The 22,005-nt window shown below is 45.9% G+C and overlaps 1 protein-coding gene across 1 annotated transcript in view; it reads right to left on the bottom strand.

Annotated features, from left to right (window-relative positions):
- The window catches only part of LOC144143426 (nose resistant to fluoxetine protein 6-like), a 79,311-nt gene that overhangs the window by 3,472 nt on the left and 53,834 nt on the right, over positions 1–22,005 (bottom strand). Inside the window, exons 2-12 of the mRNA XM_077675185.1 lie at positions 18,573–18,781; positions 14,960–15,083; positions 14,000–14,087; positions 12,036–12,139; positions 9,948–10,130; positions 8,513–8,708; positions 7,912–8,077; positions 5,037–5,116; positions 4,419–4,541; positions 3,979–4,099; positions 1,243–1,435 (exon numbers count right to left, since the gene is read on the bottom strand). Coding sequence (XP_077531311.1) covers positions 1,243–1,435; positions 3,979–4,099; positions 4,419–4,541; positions 5,037–5,116; positions 7,912–8,077; positions 8,513–8,708; positions 9,948–10,130; positions 12,036–12,139; positions 14,000–14,087; positions 14,960–15,083; positions 18,573–18,781 — 1,587 coding nt within the window. The remainder of the gene's footprint in view (positions 1–1,242; positions 1,436–3,978; positions 4,100–4,418; positions 4,542–5,036; positions 5,117–7,911; positions 8,078–8,512; positions 8,709–9,947; positions 10,131–12,035; positions 12,140–13,999; positions 14,088–14,959; positions 15,084–18,572; positions 18,782–22,005) is intronic.

Below are 22,005 nucleotides of genomic sequence, written 5' to 3'. Positions count from 1 at the left end.
CGTATCCAGGCGTCCTCATCACACATACATTTAGATTAGAACGTTCACCCGATACACACTTACAGGGGCAACAGCACCGAATGTGACTGCAAGGTACTTTCTTATAAAATGAACAGGCATTGCTTGTTTATTTCTAAATTTTGTGCGAAAGAACGTGGACGAAGAAATGACACCTTGCTGCGGTCTTCTCGTCCCTGTTCAGGATTATTTTATGCGGTCCAGCAGGATAAACTGAAACCAACCTGCGAAATTTTCAGTTTCTCATGCACTTTACTCTTTTATCAGCTTCGAAGATAAAATGAAAAACAAATATTGGGGTCTGTGGCCACTGTTCTTGTGCCGAGGCCTTCAACGGGAACCTTCCTGATTGTCTGTAGGACTATTTTGCAGGGTGGGTGGGAACAAACAGCGTTTCGGATAGGTAGGAAGGAAGCAACCAAGTGCATATCATTCAAAAGAACATTACGAACAAGCGAAGAGGCAAGGGTTCACACATGTTTGCGTTTATGGAAAACATGTGTGGAAAATATTGGAACACTACTCGATTAGTGTTCCGATTCTTGTAGGTTCAAGTGCATAACCTTTGCGTCATAAAGTATAATCACAGGAAGGGCCACGTTACTCCCCTGCCTCAGGTGACGACCATAGAACCTTGGTATAGTTTTCGCTCATTTTCGAAGTTCGGCAGCAGAAAATCTACAGGCTTTGGTTACATATCGACGCCTCGCGAATCAGCGTTACGGGGCATAAATCAAACATTCACGTAGCGCACAATTCCTCACGTTTACGGTAGAAAAATGCGTCGTACACCTGGGGAAGCTGAAGCACAAAAGAAATGTTACGCTGTGTGCACACATAACTAGATGCACTTCGTGTATTCGTTGTTGTGAGTCAACGTTAAAGCACACTTCACCTGATGCGCAGGGCCACTGAAAATGTTCTTTACACCGAGCCTTCCCTGCTCTAAAAAATACTGGCTTCGGATTTGTTGATTGTTGACAGGATGCATGAAGTCCACACTGAAATTTGTTTTATATGCATGTGGCGCTCTTTGATTTAACACGACCACATTATACAGCTGCAGGTAGTAGTACTCTGGGTCATGCACTTAAACCGTAGTAGTTTCCCATGATATTTGAAGTTTGTGGTCAAAGACTGAGGTCATAGCGCCGTTTGGGAAAGGTTGGCAGCAATTCAAGTGTGTCGCGCGCTTGATCAGCCACATGCTGGCCTAGCACGCACCTCCTCTTCCAGTGGCGCAGGCGTAGGCGATCCAGCACCAGGAGAGGCCCCAGAGGTAGCGGTAGCTGCCGCCGTAGAACGCCGAGTACAGCTGCTTCAGGTCGTCCTTCTCGCAGCGGTTCCAGGCGTACGGCACAAACACCAGGAACACGTTCAGGCACAGCGCCAGGATCCACAAGAACGCCTGCAGCACCTGGGGATAACCGATTGAAGCCAGAGCTCAGCCTAACTCTACGACAACGTGTTTGTTGACAGTCGAACGCCTCTTCGGAAAATCAGCAACTTGTTCTGTGGCAGATGTTTTATTCCGGGGCAATTCCAAGCATAGGATACAAATATGCATGGGTTGTTCAAGGGAGAATTAGGCCTGATGAAATTCTACGAAGTAGGACAGCAGGTAAATAGTAAATTATACTAGGTGCTATTGTTTTAAATCACAGTGGAGTAATTACAGGGTGCGGCAAGCAGGAAACACTTGGATGAGCCCGCCGCCTTTGCAGCACCTCTTGGACCTCAGCGAGCAGTAGGGGAGAGGGTAGGTCTGGACTCATATGTTATAATTAAGTTAAACACAATAACTTCTTTTTTAACAATTAATTTAGGACACTTGTTTCAGTGGAAGCTGTAACGTTCGTTTAAATACGAACAAGTCCTTCCGGCTGCTACGAAAGAAAAAAAATTCATGTGGACAATAAAGAAACCGGTAATTATGATCATTTTCCGCGTGTTAAAATAGGAGCTACACACCTCGGCCCACATTTAATGAAGAACCTCAAAAGGTGATAGCGAGCACGATACATGGAAATAGATTGGCGCTTCTATGGTACCTTTCCAACCCAATAAATGGAATGTACTTTTTTTGTTGCTCGCGATGCGAGATCTTGTGCGTACGCGTTTTGCGGGAAGCTGTTTTCAATATTGCAGAGAATTGCCAAAATCAAGTAAGAAGTTAATAATCACACCTTATCCAATTAAAAAGTTCAAATTTCGACTAAGATAACTTCTAGGAGCCCAAACCATCTGTCTCATAAGTGAGTACTGGAAGTACTCATCTATTGTTACCATTAACGTGAGAGATAGAGATGTTACGTATAATTATATGAGAGTACTCCTCAAATAACGTGACCCTACGCTACTTCTTTGCTTTAACTATTTCTGGTGTTTGGGACTTTCCTAAGCCCCCGAGATAACTGCCCTCCTCTATCTGTTCTAGTACTTTATCACGTTTTATGTAGTGCTGTTTCGCAGCTTGGATGTAAGACATAATTATCATTTCTTCATATTAACCTTCATCCCTACCACCAAATTATTTTGAGCACATAATAAAGGCTATTTCGGCGGGCCTTTTGCGAAATCACTTAACACTGTTATCGGCTTACTACCTCCCAATATCTCGCATGGCTGATATCTTTGTATCAAGCGTATCAAGGGCACTAAACACGCCATCTACTCAAGCCGCAAATTACTTCAAGGAGGTAATGTGTCCCTGGGTAACGCCCTTCGTTATAGAAAACCTCTCACTTCTGTTGGGAACGATTATGGTGCACTTGCAGTCTTTGCGTATATTTTCAGGACCTCATAAGGGTCTCCTCAGTGCCTGTACTATTGCGCAGCGCTAGCGTTCCAGCTGTCATTTGCAACGCTAAACGCGTTTTTGCGATCTATTAAAGAGAGCTATTTAAAATGGTTTTTTTTATACTTCTAGATTTCACATTTACATAATTAGTAACGCCAACGTTGTCCAATCCCAAGCAATTTCCCCTAAACCCAGCCTATTTTGTAGTGTGCAAGAATACTAGCGGATCACATGCTTCCTCTATTGTTACTTTGGTAAGTGTTTTATGTTCAGCATACACCAAAGTTTAGGTTCTAGATAGTTAGCTCTCGGCTCGAACTGCGTTAAGGAGTAATATTACCTTGACATTTTCCAAGCAGCTGGTACCTCTGCAGCTCTCAAGCATGCTGTTCATAATCTTGCACAATTTTGTAGTGCAATATCTTTCAATTTATAGGTATATAACCAACACCATTGCACTAGCGCATCAGGGTAGAACGAAATGTGGTGATGGAAATCCGAGAGGGGGACATCAGGTTAATAAAACCGGAGACCAGGGTTACGTAAGCTTTATTTTTGCGGTGACCCTAGCAGGAACGCACAGTTATAATTTGCGTCTGCGGCCTGTGGTTGCGGTTGTTGTGTCGGAGAGATAGCCCTTTACTCTTCTTAACGAGGTGGCAATTGCGTGCTGTCTATCGCTAGATCAAAAATCAGATCGCAGAAAGATTTTCTGCTGGTGTGGGATGCAGAAAGGCCCACCGCGAGGGCATATATATGGTCAGGCTCCCAACCTGGAAAAGGAGGCGGACCGTAGGTGAATGTAGCCGTAAGTTTTCAGCCTCGCGGTGGGCGACTACGAACGAACGGCGGTGAGGATTCTGCTCGTGGAAGTGTGTGCGGCTGCCTGCTTGGCGGGGTCGACTCCAACTGTTTCATGTAGAGTTGTTGTGGTATTTGCTTGGGACGTCAGAGTTAATGCGAGGAGCGCTTGCCTATAGTGAAGGAAATCGAGTCCGAACTCGCAATTGAGTCGCTTAGAAACGTTTTATATCTCCCCGCCATTTTAAATGGCTGATTCTGTCTGTGATTCCGTTCCTTTAATGCTGGCAGGTATGACCTGATGACTTGGCCACTGAATGACTTATATGCGTCAAAATTAAAGCCTGAGAAGTTCTTACCTTGTTTATGCACGCTTTATTCCACGTGGCAGCGCAGTAACCAGACAGTATGCCCATGAAGTAGGTGGCCAAGTTGGAATAGGGAAGCTCGTGGACAAATTCAGCGGTTTCCAGATTGCGACTGTTCATGAAAAGTAAAAACAGGGGTAGGGCGAGGGAGGACATAAATGCCAGAGCATAGCTAGCCAGAGCATAGCTAAGGCTGAAAGACGGACGAACAGTGCAAATACAGCAAGAAGGAGACAGCAGTAGGCGCCATGATGCTTGACGTTTCAGAATCGAGCCTTGACTAGTGTACTGTCTTACTAACATCTCTGCGTGTCAGTAAAGCAGAAGGAACGATAAGTTTGAAGGCTAACGTGGTACACAGGATAAAGATACACAAACCGCTGTGAAGGTATGGAGAAGAGAGAGAGGACGGAACAGAAGTCGGACGTTACCTGTAGTCGTCGATCGTGAACGCGATGGATGGTTTCAGGTCTTTCATGTACGTTACGAGACCTGCTGCCACGGAGGCGAGAACGCTGAGCAACAACGCCAGGGAGAAGCCGCACGCTGGGCTCCTGCAATTAGAGCGAGTTCTTGCAGTTAGTGCACTTCGCTACCTAGGAAAACATGTTTTGAAAACGTTACTGGCGAAGAGATCGGCTCTGGTTAAAGCAGCAAGTACACAATGACTCTTAAGGGAATTGTTGTAGTGAACACACAAGGAAGGTTTATAAGCTTATAATCCCATGGCAGATAAGATGAAAAGGAAGCTGGATCTCATTTGTTACAGTTACATTTTCTCATACGCATAAAATATTTTACATCTGTATTCACAACTTACTCCCTTACTAAAGGTACACTTGAGTTGTAAGTGCACTCTTGTCTGTTCTGACTCTACCTTTTTTTTTTGACAGGAAGACAGGTGGCATATCATTTAAAGATGGGCTACTCCTTAAACTATCCGTGCTTCATATTGGCGGCTAACGCATGAATAACACATGATACGTGTAGGCTACGTGTCTTGCTTGATGTTTTAATTCTGCGGATGGTACACTGGCATATGTTCTCACCTGACAAATATGATGGACAGGGGCACGGCGACAAGGAAGATCTGCATGTCGCTGCTGATGTACCAGTACTGCTGCATGCACTGCGAACAAAACGAAGAACAAGGACCCAGCAAGCTCTCGAGACTGAGTGAAAAAAATAAAAGTGCGAAGAGATCGGACTTATTGTAAAATGACTTGAAACAACAATTTTTTGCTCTCGGCCGAGACGGAAATCACAACAAAACTGAATTAAAATAAATGCTGCCGGAAATACACGGATGGCGTAAACTCTATCTTCCCCTACGGTTTTTTTTTGTGCATGGGTTACGATTTATTCACGACACCGCTTGATTTTACTGCTATCTAATTTTGAAACTAATCTTTCTGGAGTTTCGAAAGCTTGTCTTAGTTACCAGTACGGCTGGTGAAATAGAAACAAACGAATCCTGCTAACACCACGCAATAGATTGCGCCGATCGGATTCACACGCGTAGTTTTGATGCGTAACCCCCTCCCCCTCCCCCCACCCCCATTGCATTTCTTTACTTGTAAGCACTTGCGGTTGTGTTCTGTAGGATTTTTGAGATTATCGTACGACTTTACTGAGGGAGCAGTGGGGCCTTACCAGGTGTGGCTGAAATAAAGTTTTGTTTGCGAACCGGCTGCTTGGTGGCACCTAAACCTCAAGTTCAAATGAGGGTCGCACAATCTCGGATTGTGTTGAATATTACTATTTGCATTAGAAAAAAACTGACGCTTTTGAGTGTTTTTAATCCACGGAAACGTCGCGGTGAGTGGTACACTGAAATCAGGAAAATAATTTCTTATCTACACTGTTATCGACTACTTTTCGATTCGAACTACTGATATTGCAAACGACTGCGTGATTGCGCGGCCCAGAATTTCCGTGTACAAACCATGGCACCAGCTGTTTTCCTTCAAATAAGCTAGTTTTATTGCCTGAGAAGTTTCTCGATCCGAGGTGACATTATATGCTTAGACTGAGACCACTCAGATTGAATGATAACGCGCACGGTTCCGTGACTTGATCACCAGCGGGATAAGGACCTCTACGAAACGTCCTTCAAATCAACGGCTTCCGTAATGCGCGACGGCGAGCTTCGAAGAGATGGCAATCGCCTTCCGTGGTAGCTCCCTTTCATGTCAGGGTCAGCCGTAGGCAACGGCCGTGTTCATTTTCTTCGAAGGAGTGCATACTGCAAACCAAGCGTGACATGGAAGCTAGGCTGTTAAAAACAAGTGTGAAACGTTTTGCCGAGTGTGGAAAAGGCACTGATGTCGTTTGAACTGCTCGACTCTGTAGGGATATTAAAACTTTATTCGTTGAATGTATTTGTTAAGTTACATTTTATATTCACTGCAGGATGACGGCTACCAGCCATAATCAACTGCTTCCGTTCTCCGGATGCCGGATCTATTCCTTGCCGCTAGCCGTTTTCATACGTCGACCTAGCTGCCTGCTCTTCTCGTCACGAAGAAATTGCATGGAGTGATACTGACAGTAAAACCTCGCGTAAGGCCTAGTATTTTTGAAAACGTATCTGAATCCACGTAAAGTGCCGTGCCCAATTTTAGAAGATTAAGCAAGATTCATGAGTAGGCTTTTGTCGACCTTTCACAGCCATATAGCTGTTCTTCGACAGAAACAATACGTGTTGATGCAAAAGCTATCCGTGGCAGCAGTGGATGACAGTCTGAAACGGCGCCTGAGGTGAAGTTGGTATTTCGCAAAATTGATTGAGGCTAATTGCAAACACCATGATCAGACATCCTCGTTGAGATCTTCGACTCATCAGGCTACGTGTCTCTTGGGTAGAGACGGGCGAATGAGTCCAAATCTTTTACACCATATCGAAATGAGGCCCGTTTTATCCAATGAAACCTCAATATGCACCTCGCCCTTAATGTTCGTATTCACTTCAATATCTGCTGAAAGCCACACTTAGTAAGTAGCGAAGTTCAAAAATAAAACACGCCGTAACCTTGCACAATAGTTAAAGGACCATGACAGGTGCTTGCCCTAAAAGAACCTTTGTGCGAAGGAAAGTTTGACATCCACCTGAATGCAGCCATACGGCTGCAAAGAAATGCTATACAGGTTCCTCAGAAACTTCGAAGTTGAAGAGAAATTCGTCCTGGGACGAATTTTTCTTCCATTGCGAAGTTTCTGAGGAAGCTGTATAGCTTTCCCTTGCAGCCGTATGGCTGCATTCAGGTGGATGTGAAACTTTCCTTCGCAGAAAATTACTCTATCTTGGGGATTTCCCCTAAATCTGGTCGATTAAAAGAACCTTTGTGTGTATTTCATCAGACCCCACGCCCACTCTCGTTCCGAGCCCGCACCACAGCCGTACACGTCGGCACTCGAAGCGAACAGCGAACAATCTGCTTGCTGCGCGCACCGAGGCTCCTTTGTGGTATTCTTACTCGACAACGCCATTGGTTGGCACATACTGCATCCGGCAGGCATTAGTTGGCCGGAGTTAAGGTGTTTGCCACCAGTTTGTTTCATTTTTTGATAGAGCTGAAGGAGGGGAACATAACAATGAATTGAAGCGCTAGGACAACGGGGCAAGCGAGTCAACACACACAGGGCGCGTTGTGTGTTGACTTGCTTGCCCCGTTGTCCTAGTGCTTCAATTCGTTGTCATGCTCAACCAACAGGCCCAAACCAGCACGCTCGTGAGGGGAATAGGCCCCGGTTTTTATGTATTCAAGCCATTTTTGTCAGCTTATAAGAGTTCCTGCACGAAAGCATTCTTGTGGTCCTGAAGCGAGAGCGCGTCCGACGAAAGTACTTTGCTGGCGATGTCTTGCGTACAATGAGAGTCCAGCGAGGCCTTGAGACCCAGTAGTGGACGTGCACAGTACACACCCTTTTCTCGGTGGGCACGAAGTTGACGATCTGGGCCATGATCGTCCACCAGTTAGCCTGGCAGCCGTCTTGCTCCTGGCCCATCAGGTCCTGGTCCTGGGGGCCCGAGATGAACAGTGGGAACAGGAAGAAGCACAACACCACCACCATGGCCGGCACCGTCAGCCTGGAAGGGCACCACAAGGGGGCTGTTCAACTCCGAACGCTCCTGCACCCACGAGCACGACGTACAAGAGTGCAGGAAGAACTGAATAAAGTCAGTGAATAACTTACAAGTTTCCCAATTACTTGGATATGTTGTTCTTTATTTTAAATAGTCCGTAGAGGGCGTCCACGGGTTTGTGTGTATTTTCGGGGGCCGTGCAGGCTGTGTGTCTCGTTTAGTCCAAATGTATAACGGTGTTTCATTCAAAGCAAAGGTTTCAGTTTCGGAAATGCAAAACGCATAAAAGAGGGAGTTACTAGGGCTGTTTGCAAGTGTACCTTTATGTTCATACTTAAGCGCGGAAGAGAAACACAGTGGAGATGCAGCCTCGACTAAAGATTGCGCTCCGCCATCACTGCCGTAGCCGACACGCCGGCGATGCCGGAAGGTACCCACCGCAGGTAGCGTCGCACCACGGCAAACACGTAGAGCGCGAGGAAGGGCCGCATGATGGTGTCGTCCTTGGCCTGGCGCATGAAGAAGGCCAGGATGAAGCCGCTCATGAAGAAGAAGGTTGATATGGCGTAGAAGGCGCTTCCCAGCAGCTGCGCGTGCACCTGGCTGTACAGGTCCATGATCCGGTAGCCGGAGTCTGCGTGGGCGCGCACCGGAGGGAAAAAATTAGCACTCGCTGCGAGAAGACAGGTCTTGGTCCTCTTCTAATGCTTCTTGCATGTGTGGTACTAATAACAAGATTAAACTACGCAGTGTTTACAAGGTTGCGACCATCCACCTTCTTTTGTTTTTCAAAACGTGCCACTCACATTTAGAAAGAAGGTTTACACTTATAGCACGTTGACACCAATTTAAATTTCTTATCCTTCCTCAAGCGAAAAGTTGCGGGGCTTGGGATGCTTTTAGATGCGCGAGGTGCTGAAAATTATGTAAATAAAAAGCTTGACAGGATGAAGGAGAACTCCATCTCGGCACGCGTTGCCTTTCCTTTTTCAGTACCTGTTGCAGCAAATTCCAGAGGCGGGAGCGTTAACATGCTCGTCGAAGGACCATGTCTACAGTTGTCGCACTATGGCGAGAACTATAATCAGGGTTCCTTCAGAGGTTTTTCCGCCTGCAGAGAAATGTTTTTTTTTTCTTTTTGCGGAGAGAGACCCACACACAGCAATATCAGCGGCTTTAAATGAAAATAAGAAGGCAAGATGTATAAAGACGTTAGCACTGGAAATCGGAGACATCTTTCATTCGGAAACCGTGTCATGGAGCACTCTAAAGGCTGCATGACAGTAGGCGACTAGTGGCCAGACAATCATTCTTCTAAAATAATACGTTGTTAACTATGTTGTCGAGAAGCATGTGCAATGCATTTTCCTCCGGACCATCAACGTTTCGCTGTACCTGTGCCCACCTTCGGTAATCGATAGAAGTTACACGAATAATGATTGATTAATTTGCTGTAACTGGCAGCTCTTTCGTATCTCAGTGATGGCATGCGTCATCTGGTTCTAGGTTCTAAAATGATGTGCATACAATGCTAGCCTTGTAATTTTACAGCTGCTATTAGCGGCAGGCGTAAATTGATTTGTGTCCATAATAGGTGGAAGCTGTTATGCGTTATCTCTTCATCTCTGCTGTTCCTCCCCCGCATTCTATGCTTCAGGAAGGCGGACGGTGTTCTCACGTCCACTTTTGGGGGGCACTATCACATTAAGCCACGTCTGTTCCTGTCTCTGCCTCTGCCTCTGCCTGTCTGCTTCTGCCGCGTCTGTCTCTGTCTGCTCGCAGCGACAGGTGATTGAGATTGAAATCTTCGGGGCTATCATTACAAGGCCCAGGTTGCGGGGTGCATATAGCCCCAGTGGCGTCGTGTGCTCACGGAGCGTCTGGAAGTTGGTCGTGTAATAGCTGTGGCCGAGTATGATCCAGAGCGCCATGAAGACCTTGACGCCGTAGACGAAGCGGACTGGCTTGCGGGGACAGTTGGCATCAAAGTGGGTGCTGATGAGCCGCCGCGTGTTGTGCACCAGCGAGAAGCACTTGACCACCTTCACGGGAACCCCTGGGCGTGTGCAGAGAAATAGCAAAGCGTTAAGCCACCGACGCAAGGACATCAAAAGCAACCCTGGGTATGCTTCCCTACAACGCACGTGAATTTATCAATCATTGCAATTGGCAGGAGCGAAGCGGAACATTCGCTACGCAATTCGTCCATGCTGGATTCGACTGTTTCTTGCAAGGTATGTGGCTGCGCTTTTCATTTATACATTACACATTGCGATTATGAAGTTGTTCTAGCTGTAAGAAGTGATGTCCTATGAGCAGCTAAATCCCATATATAGGCCCCGTTGTTCGTTCAACTTGCTTCCTTGGATGCTGGGTGAGGTAATTTGGATACATTGTGGCGACTCAAACACACAAAAATTCTTTTTCTTTGGGAGTGAGGTGTTTCCAAATTTCATGAAACAGTGCCTAATTTAAGAGGTTAAGTGGTAAATTAGCACATATTAGTTCGGTTATTAAATTTACCAATTACTGTTGTACGTCCTAAACCACTCTGGAATGTTTCAAAGCAAGCCTTTAATCCCACATGTCACGTATATATATCTATAGATCCTATATTCTTCTGTAATAAGTTTATTTACATTACATTGCTGATTGGCCAGATCCCACGGGGAAAGGTAGATGGTTTGGCGCTACCGGTGAGGTTGAAGTTCAATATACACATGCACAACGCTCTGATACTCTTGTACGCAATTTCCTAAGCGATTTTTTGAAGTGTTCGGCGTGCACAATAATTTGAAACACTGATTGATTGATTGTGAGGTTTAACGCGCCGACGGTACTCAGGCGATGAGGCGCGCCGTAGTGGAGGGCTCCGGATTAATTTTGGACTGCAGCAGGGTTTGTAGTTGGGCAAGTTGGTACATAACTTTAACAAAACAGCGCGAAGCACGGGACAAAGGGAAGACGAAGACTACACAAGCGCTGTGTAAAAAAAAAATAATTTTGGACCCCCAGGTGATCTTTAACATCCGCCGAAATCTCGTACACACGGCCGTTTTTTTCTTTTTGCGTTCATCAGAAAGGCGGCCACCGCGGCCGGGAATCGAACCTGCATTCTCGTGCTCAGCAGCACAACGCCTTAGCCACTGAGCCACCCCGGCGGGTAAATAATTTGAAACATTCGAGTTAGACCAAAATGGTTGACTGAAAACTTTCCGGGATACAAGTTGCAATCCGGAGTCACCCTTAATAAAAAGCAGCAGAAATACCGCCTTAGACACCTCATACCCGTCTGCCCTTCCAGTCAGTTGTACAGTCATGAACAAATGAAATGCGAACACAAAAATATGAACCAAAACACGCAAAATTGAAAAATATGTTCGTTGAGGTCCAATAATGGCGCGCTATTGGTATATTTGGAAAGCCACATTTCCCAACTTTGCTTTTGTAACTAAGCCACCCGTCATTTTGACTTGCATGGAAAGAAATCGCGCTATTTTTGCGTTCTATAGTCCATATTTGCGTGTTCGCGTTTCATTTCTCCATATTGTACATGTGTTGCCTTGTGCATACTTCGATTTTCCGACATTGCGTGCTGCTCCTACAAACCCGCACACGGCAAGCTTTTGCCTCGACTACAAACTTAGATGAATTACTTTTTCTAAATCCCTCGTGTTCTTTGTGGACTTCATCATCAAGAGTTGATGCCTATATAGTTACGCTTTAGGGCTTCAAACTCTGTGGTGCCTGCTAGAAGTGCCTATTAACCGTAACATTTACACAAAGCAAGGTTTGACCTTATATACCAACTGTGCGGAAGAACGTTGCCGAAAACTCAAGAACTTTCAAACAATTCATTGGGAAATTATTTCTTCTCCACGGAAAGATGTACATGAGCCCACATATTGCAAGAAAAGTGGAAATAAATGTGACAGACTGTCACCCCAGCAATGGTTCTTACCGTCGTATTTGGGACCCGATGCCTTTCGGTTGGAACAGCAGAAGAGACAGATCTCCACCAGGGTTGCGAGCAGCACGAGGCCCAAGGAACCCCCCAGAGTGCAGCTGCAAGGGGTATGCAGTATTATAAAGGCTACCCCACAATTTACAAGGTGAAATAAAAGAAAGATGGAACGAATGCCTGTATTTAAGGGGAAATCTGTCGGCGAACCAGGAATCACGGCGCCGCTTCGACACGGAGTAATTTCGAACCGTCTTTTTTTTTTCGTCAAACATATTATTCGCCCAGGTGGCAGGGATGCTGCTTTGCGGGTACCTGATGTAAATAAATAACAGCCGTACCCATTTTCTTCTATTTATTCTCTTTTTGATTGCTGATTGATTGATTGTGGGGTTTAACGCGCCGACGCAACGTAGGCGATGAGGCGCGCCGTAGTGGAGGGCTCCGGATTAATTTTGACCACCGGGGGTCTTTAACGTGCGCCGGAATCTCGTACACACGGGCGTTTTTGCTTTTCGCCTCCATCAGAAAAGCGGCCGCCGCGGCCGCGAATCGAACCCGCGACCACGTGCTCAGCAGCAGAACGCCTTAGCCACTGAGCCACCACGGCGGGTTCTTATTGATAGCTACTAAGGAATAACTTACATGGTGTTAACGACTTCATTCGACGCTATATATCAGCGGCGTGAAAGAGTGTGGTCCAGGGCGAGGAGGTAATGGGACTTGAAGTCTCTCGGTATTTGTTGGAGACTAGCAGGCGACGAAGAGGAAGAGACCGTGCGCGAGTGCATCGGCAGATCGCGCCCATCGGAGCGTGCACTACTGTCATTGTCATTGTACGTTAGTCAGTCATTGGCATTAAAAAGGCGTTCCATCGGGGGGTCTGACGGCTCCGTTCACTGGCGGCTCAACCGCAACGAGGCGGTCGCTCCGCAACAGTATTGTTTCAGTTTATTTTCCTTCCCCGTGGTTGGTGGACGGTTGTTCTGCAATGCTACCTATAGAAACAGGAAACGAGTAGCCAATAGGCTAAGAATCCCGACGTCTATCTATAGATGAAAATGAAGAAGAGGCAATAAAAGCAACTTCAATTGCAATTTTAACCAGGAAAAAGTCCGAGGGCGATTGAGCGCGTCCTTTTCGATGCCGCTGAGTGGTGCTTCGACGTTTGCGCTGCCAGCAATGTTTTCGAGTTTTTCGATTAAGTTGGTGCGGGTTACTTATTACAGCTTCTATATTAGCATGTTAGCCTGCCTACTGTGGAACGGAATCATTTGGACGGAACCGCTGAGTGATTCTACGACCGCGAAGAACGGCATGGCTCGCTGGCGCCTGTTGCGCGCCGCTGGGTGATGCCAGCGCGAGGAGTGCTAGGTGCCCTCTACACTTTCCACGTGGCGCTGTGCATGCTCAGACATTGCCCAGCAGCGCGGTGTGTTGGGTTTTATTGATGCGAAGTACGTCCTATGGGCCGCAGCGCCGTCACGTGAGTTTCAGACGTCGCCGAATCTGGCGTTTTCGCTAAATGGGTCATTCAATGCTTTCGCATTATAAATAGGATATATAAAATATGCTCCTGTATCTTTCACGTGTTCATGAGAGTCAAGATCCGTTTGAAGCAACACGCACAAGAGCTGTATTACTGTTCCAAGTTTTACTAAAAAAAAATATGAGGTAAATGACCTGTTTTTTTGCGCAGAAAAGTAACAGCGTGAACTACTCTTTCTACAAGTGAAACCTCGCTTAATCTCGAGCTGGATACAAAAATAATGATACAACAGTGCGTTTTTTTGCAACCTGGCGTATTTTTTTACTCAATGAAGGGGAAAACAAAAACGGGACAATAATTAAAAAAAATGCGCACTTTTCGGCCCACTGTAACTCCGGCCGCATAGCCTACATGTGGCCGTTGAAGGCCCGGCCAAGCTTAACTCACGAAATAACTGGGCACCGAAATGACCTACAGGATTCCAATTTGAAGCTCGGACATCGTGAACGGCTCCTCGGTTCTGCAGCTCCTGACTGCAGCTCGAGCTCCGTATTCTTGGACAACTGAAAGCGGGAAAGAAAAGAAACGCAGGTGGTGGAACGTTGGGCTTCGAAGGTTCTCAAATAATTTTTTTCCGGATTTAAAGTTGCATGCAAGTTACTAATCTTTTTAAAACAATTTTAATTTCAAAGCCAGGGTCTGCGAATTAGTGTACGTAAACGATGTGATGATGAAAGTCCCTGGTTGAATAAGCTCACGATATTTACGCAAGTCACATTTGCCTGTAGCGAAATAAACTTCTCAATAATTTCGTAGGCAACGATTGGCCGCTAAAACGCCAGACATGTCCAGCACTCCACAGACAAAATTTTGCATGGCCCGTGGCTTGTCTGAACTTTATAGGAAGAATAAACAAAGACAGTGCTATAGGAGGAGGGTGCGTTGCCCGTGAGAATTAGTGAAACGGGTACACAAAGAAAAGAACTAAAAGAGAAGCAAAAAAATTCCCCCGCATTTCCCCGAGGGGGAGAATGTGAAAGTGCGAATGCACGGTTGTCGGCCCGCTTGCGGCGCTTGCGCTCGGCCCCCGCAGCCCACCGCCTCGCCGCCTTCTCTTCCATCTCTTCCATCGGGTTTGTAGTATCACGTGTACACCACGCAGTTATCAAGCCGCTATAACGCCGCTGAGTCGCCAACGCACGCCGCTGACGACGTAGTTTGAATGCGTTAAAGATATAAGGCGCGTCAACACTGATATCACCGTCACGTCCGTGGCTTGATCGGTAGAGCGTCGCGCTGCGGCCGCAAAGTCCGCGGATCGAAACCTGGCGCCGGATGCTGTTTCTTTATAGAGGAGCACTGCGGACGCCGACGCCGCCGCCGGCGGTGGATGGTTTGGGGTCGCTTATAAAGTGACACTTAAAAAATCGCCTACTCAGGTTTGCCAGGTGTGCCACGTCCTCGCCGCTGCAGCCGGACGGAATGCAGAGACCAACCCGGACGTCAGAGCTGATGTATCCGCGGTCTCCTTTCTCCCAATTCAGGAGGCTTCGTCGTCCCTGATTTTGAGAAGAACAACAGATGCGAAGGCATTGCAGATATTAGAGAAAACATACATTGAACAGGATATCAGTTATTTGTTATAAAAATTTAGCGAACGACCAGGCTTTGTGCTGCACTAATAGGAAACCTGGAATTATATCTAATGGTTACGTTATGTTGTAATATTTTTTTTTCTACAAGCAGCGCTACACAGACGAAACGCAGAGATGAAGGCCCAGGACAAGGCGCTGACTATCAAATGAATTTATTTGGTGGGAAAACAAGCAATTTATACGTACAATAATCATACCGCGTATGCACCAACAACACATTGTTCAAAGTCACACTACTTTACGCCGGAAAAAACTGTTACCAAGATACGCAAGTTCGCCCTCGGAGGGCAGGAGACGCTTGGCAAACACAAGGAATGGGTGATTGCCTGATACGTTAGCGTGGCCCGCCTCTGATAACAAGGGTTGGGCCGTACAAACTTGCCCAGTTTTCTGCTCTCCTGAAATACTTTTACTGTTTTCTGAACGAACACTATGTGCCGAAACTGCAATTTTAGGATACGAAAAGAAATAACAGGGAGGTAAGCTTTGCTGACCAGAGTTTCGCCATTGCTGGTGTTTTTATCATGTTCCGATAAGGATCTGACCCTTACGAACTTGAAAATTTTCCATAGCTGCCCTAACGTGATGTAATATGTGGCGTGTCAGGTTTCGCTTTATTCATCCCTTAATGCTGGAAGCGGCGCATTTTTTATTTCGGAGTTGCGGATGTCGAAGTGGAAGGCTCCTTAATAAGCTAAGGCCTCTCTCAAGAAAACGCAGCCGTCACAATGGAGACATAATGAAAGTGGGATTAGGCTGATTATATTTTACTATACTTGACCGTAGGCACAGATTAAGAAGAGAAAAAGGGAAGCTTCGCATCCTGCGGCGACTAAATAACGTCACAAGCACTTTGCGAAGGTTAAGTCGGAGGCATCTGGTGACGGGAGACGAACGCCGTGATCGGCATTCCGCCGGACCGTGGAAGCGTGGTTTGGCCATCGAGGGCACGTAGCCGCTATCGTACCGCCAGCCAGGTGCTTCTATCATCTCATTCGCCGTCGCAGCTGCAAAGCTTCGTAGTCCGTGCTAGTAATAATTTTGACATTATCTGGTCGCTAGTTAGCGCCCACCGTAGTGGGCGTCTCGCCTTCTAAATGCATACTCTAACTCGACCGTGAGCATGACATACGTCATAATCACCCCTATAACACCAAAATATAATACTTGAGAGACGATCACGTAGAGATTCTGGGCGTTATAAATGTCACACAACGCCTTCCAGAGCAAGGCAGCGAGCATGGAAAGGAGCAAACAAACTAACAAGCAGCGATCACGCCCATTCTTACCCGATTCTCGCGTGTGCATGTGGGTATAGGGAAGTTACGTTTCAGTTAGGTGTCCAGTGCTGTTGCTTGAACTGAGCCACTAAGTGCTAGCGCTGTAAAAGGATTGCGAACACCGCGTAACTGGGAAACGACTGAGGCACAGCGCCAAACCTCATTTGGAACTTCCGTTATCCGGAGATACCTTTGTTGTTGTCACACCTTTTCTCGGACATGATTTTCCTCCGGAAATTATCGGTTCTCGAGGACGACGAAAAGTTTGTCCCGAAACGCACAGTCATGGACAAATGATACGCGATCGCGGAAATATGAAGCAGAGCACACAAATAGCGCGATTTCTTTCAATACAAGTCAAGATGACGCGTGGCTTAATTACAGTAACAAAGTTGGCAAATGTCCCTTTCCAAATATAGCAACAGTGGTGTCATTATTGGACCTCCGCGAACAGCATTTTTTCAATTTTGCTCGTTCTGCTTCATATTTTTATGTTCGAAATTCATTTGTCCGTGACTGCACCTTTGCACTCTATGCTCATCAGTAGCCTGTTACGGAGCTCATTAGGATTACACAGCCTGAATGTCCATAACGCCGGAAAGCGTTTACAAACAATTTCTGGCCGTCGCAATCAGATGACATCACTGAAAAACTACATTTTGTAAAAGCGTGAAGTTTTTATTAGAAATGCCTATATTCCAGTTTCATACGTATCTTTAATAACTTATAACGTATACCTATGACATAACGTATATAACTTTACAGCGTATATCTTTATAACTTATACCTTTATCCTTTTTTCACAGCCTTCTCTAATAAAGAATTTACCCAAAAATAACTCATATCGTAGAGGACAAATTTCCTACTTAAAGACTTCTTGCACAGGCTTCTGGGTCAGAGCTACGAACTGCTCTGAACAATTAACTGGACACCTATTTTAATTGGGTGCAGTATTGTTCATTTTCAGCGGAACATGGTAGTCGCTCAGCGACTACAAAAGGAAGCCTGTTATGATCAGGTAAGACAATATTTAAAACCCAATGTCAACCTTCCGCACCGAAAAGATGTCGACACTTTTGTATTTTCTTTATGAGAAATAACACACCCTCAAAGTCGATGCACGTTCGATTAGGCGCAGCCTATGAGCTCTGTACTGCAACACTAGCTTCATTGAACTGCTGATTTAATTCAAAAGAAGACATTTCGCATCTAACCAACAAGCTTTCGGGAGCAATTTTGCTGGCACAAAGAGAATTTCCGGTATCGTCCCTCATGAAGATTATCTTTAATACATCTTCCGGCACTCCCACCTATCTCATAACGCAGAATACACAGCACCGTGTGCTTTTACTATCACCACAGAAACTTTCCATAGTCCGAAAGTTTAATTTTCTTTTGAACCGTGTGCTCTTACTCTGAAAATAATTTGGGTATGCTTTGCCACAATGTACTGAATGACCTTGACCTATTGCTGCGTCCAAGCGCACAAATCCGGTGAATAAGAAGGCCCAACTCACGATTTCACTTATAATGTCTAAATAAGCTTCAGTACCCCGTAATATAACATAAAGTGTCATTCTTGCATTGCGTAACGTCACAATGCAGGCAACAGTATCTGAGTCAAATCGTACGTTGGGCATCGTTATTAGCCGACATTGCTCTTTTGGTCGCAATAAACTGTCATTCAGACGTGCAGTGGCGAAGCAGACAGAAGGGGGTTCTGAAGCGTGCACAGACATGAACAAATGAAACGCGAACACAAAAATATGAACCGAAACACACCAATATCGCGATTACTTCCCATGAAAGTCAGAATGACGAGTAGCTTGATAAAAAAAAAAACAAAGTTGGGAAATGTGGCTTTCCAAATATGCCAATAGCGTGCCATTATTGGACCTCGATGAACGGTATTTTTTCAATTTTACATGTTCTGGTTCATATTTTCGTGTTCGCACTTCACTTGTCCATGACTGCACTTAGCCAAACACACTTGTAAGCTGGCAAACGTATAATACCAGCGCAAACGGAAAATTACTGCCCCAGGGTGTTGTGGGTGGGAGGGTAGTTCACGTATACACTGCACTGGTGCGGAGGAGCAGTCGGTGGGGCGCACCTGCATCTCCCCGATGGCGTTGAACTGCTCGGTGGTGCGGTTGTAGAAGAGCGGCGGGGGCCGGAAGTAGAGAGAGCAGTAGCGGCCCTGGATCTCGAGTTCCCCTTCACGGCCAAGAGACCGCGTGCGCAGGCATTGCTCGTAACTGCCCAGGTTGCTCAGCGATCCCTCGAACAGATTGGCCGGAATCAGACCCGAGGACGTCACCACTGCGCAGAGGAATCCACCAGTGAGATGGCCACTCGATTAGAGGTACCCAAAGAGGAGCAACACTTCTTCACAATCGCTGCATTTATTTCAGTTGGTCATGGTAGCTCCTAAATTAAGAACCACATGTTTTTTTCTCCACTGTGATGGCAATGGTTTGGCAAGTTCGGAACATCCGTATCATTAAAACTTCGTTCACGCTAACACATGCCGTCAAATATCTTCCCCCGCTGCACTTGATGTAGATATTGTCCGGCTTTGTACTGCAAACCATTTTAATTTTATAAAATGGTTAGTTTTACTGTCAGCACTCGCGATATTTTCTAAAATATCATGCATACCGATTGGTTTTACAATAATGCAGTACAGAAATAGTCTAACACTCGCCGCACCACTTTTGCCATGGTTTCAGAAGCCTTTCATACCGGCCGCTCAATGCCGGGGCAAGGGTTCCCCCAGTGAGAGCTGAGCCCATGGCAGGACGGCTGTCTCCCGTGGTATTGTTCCCAAGTTTATTATCGGCCCTCGGAAAGAAGTGACCTTACATTACATTTACAAAATCTTCCATCAACAACATTTTGTTAGAGAAAGCTACACCAGTGAGAAAATCGATAAAGATGACAGTGAAGATATATAATTCGAACCAGGGTGAAAACACGACTGAGCTGGCCAGATGAGCACAAATAGCAAATGTATCGACATTTTCCCATCTGTCATCTCATTCAGTTGTTTCGAATCATGCTTTGGTTTTTAACAGGAAAGTCTTTTATTCCGGGATACACGAAGATTTCACTGACGTCATATCCGTCACGGAAATGAAACTAGTACAACGAAGCAAGCGGCCTGTAAAGGGTGCACCCGTGGACATAGGGTCTTCTTGCGGGGAAGCAACCTTTAGTACTCAAGAGCACGTTATACTTAGGGTTGTTCGTTTTCGGGTTTTATATTTCAACACGAAAGTGTGTTATGCCGGCATACACCAAGATTTCACTGACGTCATATCCGTCACGGAAATGACGGAAGTACATTTTTGCCGAAGCGAGCCGCCAGCAGGACGTCGCTCGCCAAGCACACCCACGAGACAGCCGCTGACCCGTAAATTATGCTCAGCTGCAGATTTCGCTGCACATTTCGCTTTCGTGTTTTACCGATTCCTATGGCAGGGGAATCAACCACAGTCTTTTTTGTGAGACTGGGCGCCACTGCCATGCAAGTAGAAGAACAGTTTTGAAAAAGTAGAATCTAGGTAGTAAGCCAGATCTCTCTCTCTCCCTCTCTCCCTCTCTCTATCTCTCATTTTGCATACTAACTTGGCAAGAGAACATTTTTGAAAACACTACGGTTTTTTCGTAATTAGTCGGTAGAAGTTTCTGACCATCGATTCATGCCTGGTGGCTTCAAAATCCTTCTAACCTGGTAGGTTAATCTGTAAAACACGACACTGAGCACAAGCAAGGTTTTGTGGTTAATTCTAACTCTGCGAGTGAACTTTGTAGAACAGTAAAGAACTTCCGGGCTAACTATCGCGAAAGTAACTCGATGCAAAAAAAAAAAAAGTTGTACTAACTTGATCACAGTTAGGGTCAACATGGGAGCGCGTGTCATTCCGTGCGCGGGAGCCACCTGTCGGCGTTCCGGGTAACTTCGCATGCATGCGCAGTTCGTTTGCAACGAGGCTACGTGTTGCGCGTGCGAAGTTACACGGAACGCCGACAGGCGGCTCACGCGCACGCAAGGACACGAGTTCCCGTGTTCACCCTAACTGTGATCAAGATAGTAGTACAGGCCCCGATTATGTAGTAGTACTAACGATATAACAAGCACGGGAAGCAAATGTGCTTCCTGAAAATATCTCGAGTAAGTACTGTCAGTGCACCACGGCACTTAATTCGAAGGCAGAGTATAATAAAGGTCGGACTCTTGGCTGAAACGCCGAGTAAACCCTTCCGTTGTTGCTGTTACCGAGCCGAGGGCCCTGTACGTTGTATGTATGTATGTATGTATGTATGTATGTATGTATGTATGTATGTATGTATGTATGTATGTATGTATGTATGTATGTATGTATGTATGTATGTAGGCATTGTTGCAAGAGACAATTTCTGGGGCACCGGCAAATATTATGAAGAAAATGAGACACACGTCTAAACAGGAATGGGTTTAACGTTTCGGCCGAGGGACCGGCTTCCTCAAAATGGCTCAGGAGAGATAAAAAACATAAAAACATACGCAAAAGAGCAACTCTGCATACTTTTTTTTTTCTTTTTCGCACTTCTCTTGTTGTTTTTTCTTGTACTTTTATCTTCCATGTCTTCTTGCTGCCCCCTCCCCCCCGCCTCTTCCGGTCACGGAACAGTTGTATACACAATATGACAGTGTGATGTCAGTCAGTACTGTACTCTTGGTCTATAGCGTCACGTAGTCATACATGTGGTCCTCTAAATGTATTTGACAAAGGGTCCTTGGGCCTTCCTATTTTGGTATCAGACGGCCTTGACGGCGCCTAAAACGGTGTCTTTCCAGCAGTGTTACATGTGTGCTAAGAAACCAACTTTAAGGGGTTTCGTGTATAATAGAGTACCTTAAGAATTTGACAATTCCCTTTTGGCAGTTCCTGCAAATTTTTCTTCCTCAATTGTACCGTATTCTAGCTTTGACAAAAATATCGCAACCTAATTTGCCCACGTTCGGCAGAATATACTCTGAGGTGACCTCCCAAAGCCGTGGCAAACATTCGAGAAAATCGCGGATGTTCGTTCCACAATGCAATCACTCCATTTTTTTCCTTATACCCCTGTAATAGCTGCTGAAGCTTGCGCCACCGCGTCAGCTGGACGTCACATGCCGCCATAAAAGGGAGCGATTGCATTGCGATAGGCATATCCGCTCAAACGTTTTAGACGTCGTTGTTGTAGGTCCCAGCATTGATTCGGAACGTACACAGATATAGTTATGATATTTTCCCCGGTCTAACAAAGAAAATAAATAAGGGATATGGAAGAACACCGCTGAGAAGCTATTGGCCGAAGCACTCATGTGACGGAAGTCGGCGCGTGGGCGCCACCGCGAGGGGTGCACTAGTCGACGCTCGCGCTCAGGGCATATGCCCCGCTAACCATGTATGACGCTTTCGTTCTATGAATACCGTTAGAGCAATTAAATGTGACTACTTTTGAAAGTCTTTTTTACTTGCGTTCAAGCGCACCGGTAAGAAGGCGTGAATGTT

The sequence above is a fragment of the Haemaphysalis longicornis genome, unplaced genomic scaffold (genome assembly GCF_048455015.1).
Source record: "Haemaphysalis longicornis isolate Haplotype H1 unplaced genomic scaffold, Haemaphysalis longicornis Haplotype H1 scaffold_1, whole genome shotgun sequence".
Classification (NCBI taxonomy): domain Eukaryota; kingdom Metazoa; phylum Arthropoda; class Arachnida; order Ixodida; family Ixodidae; genus Haemaphysalis; species Haemaphysalis longicornis.
Note: the sequence above shows the minus strand (reverse complement) of the source record. Positions and strands in the feature narration are given on the sequence as shown.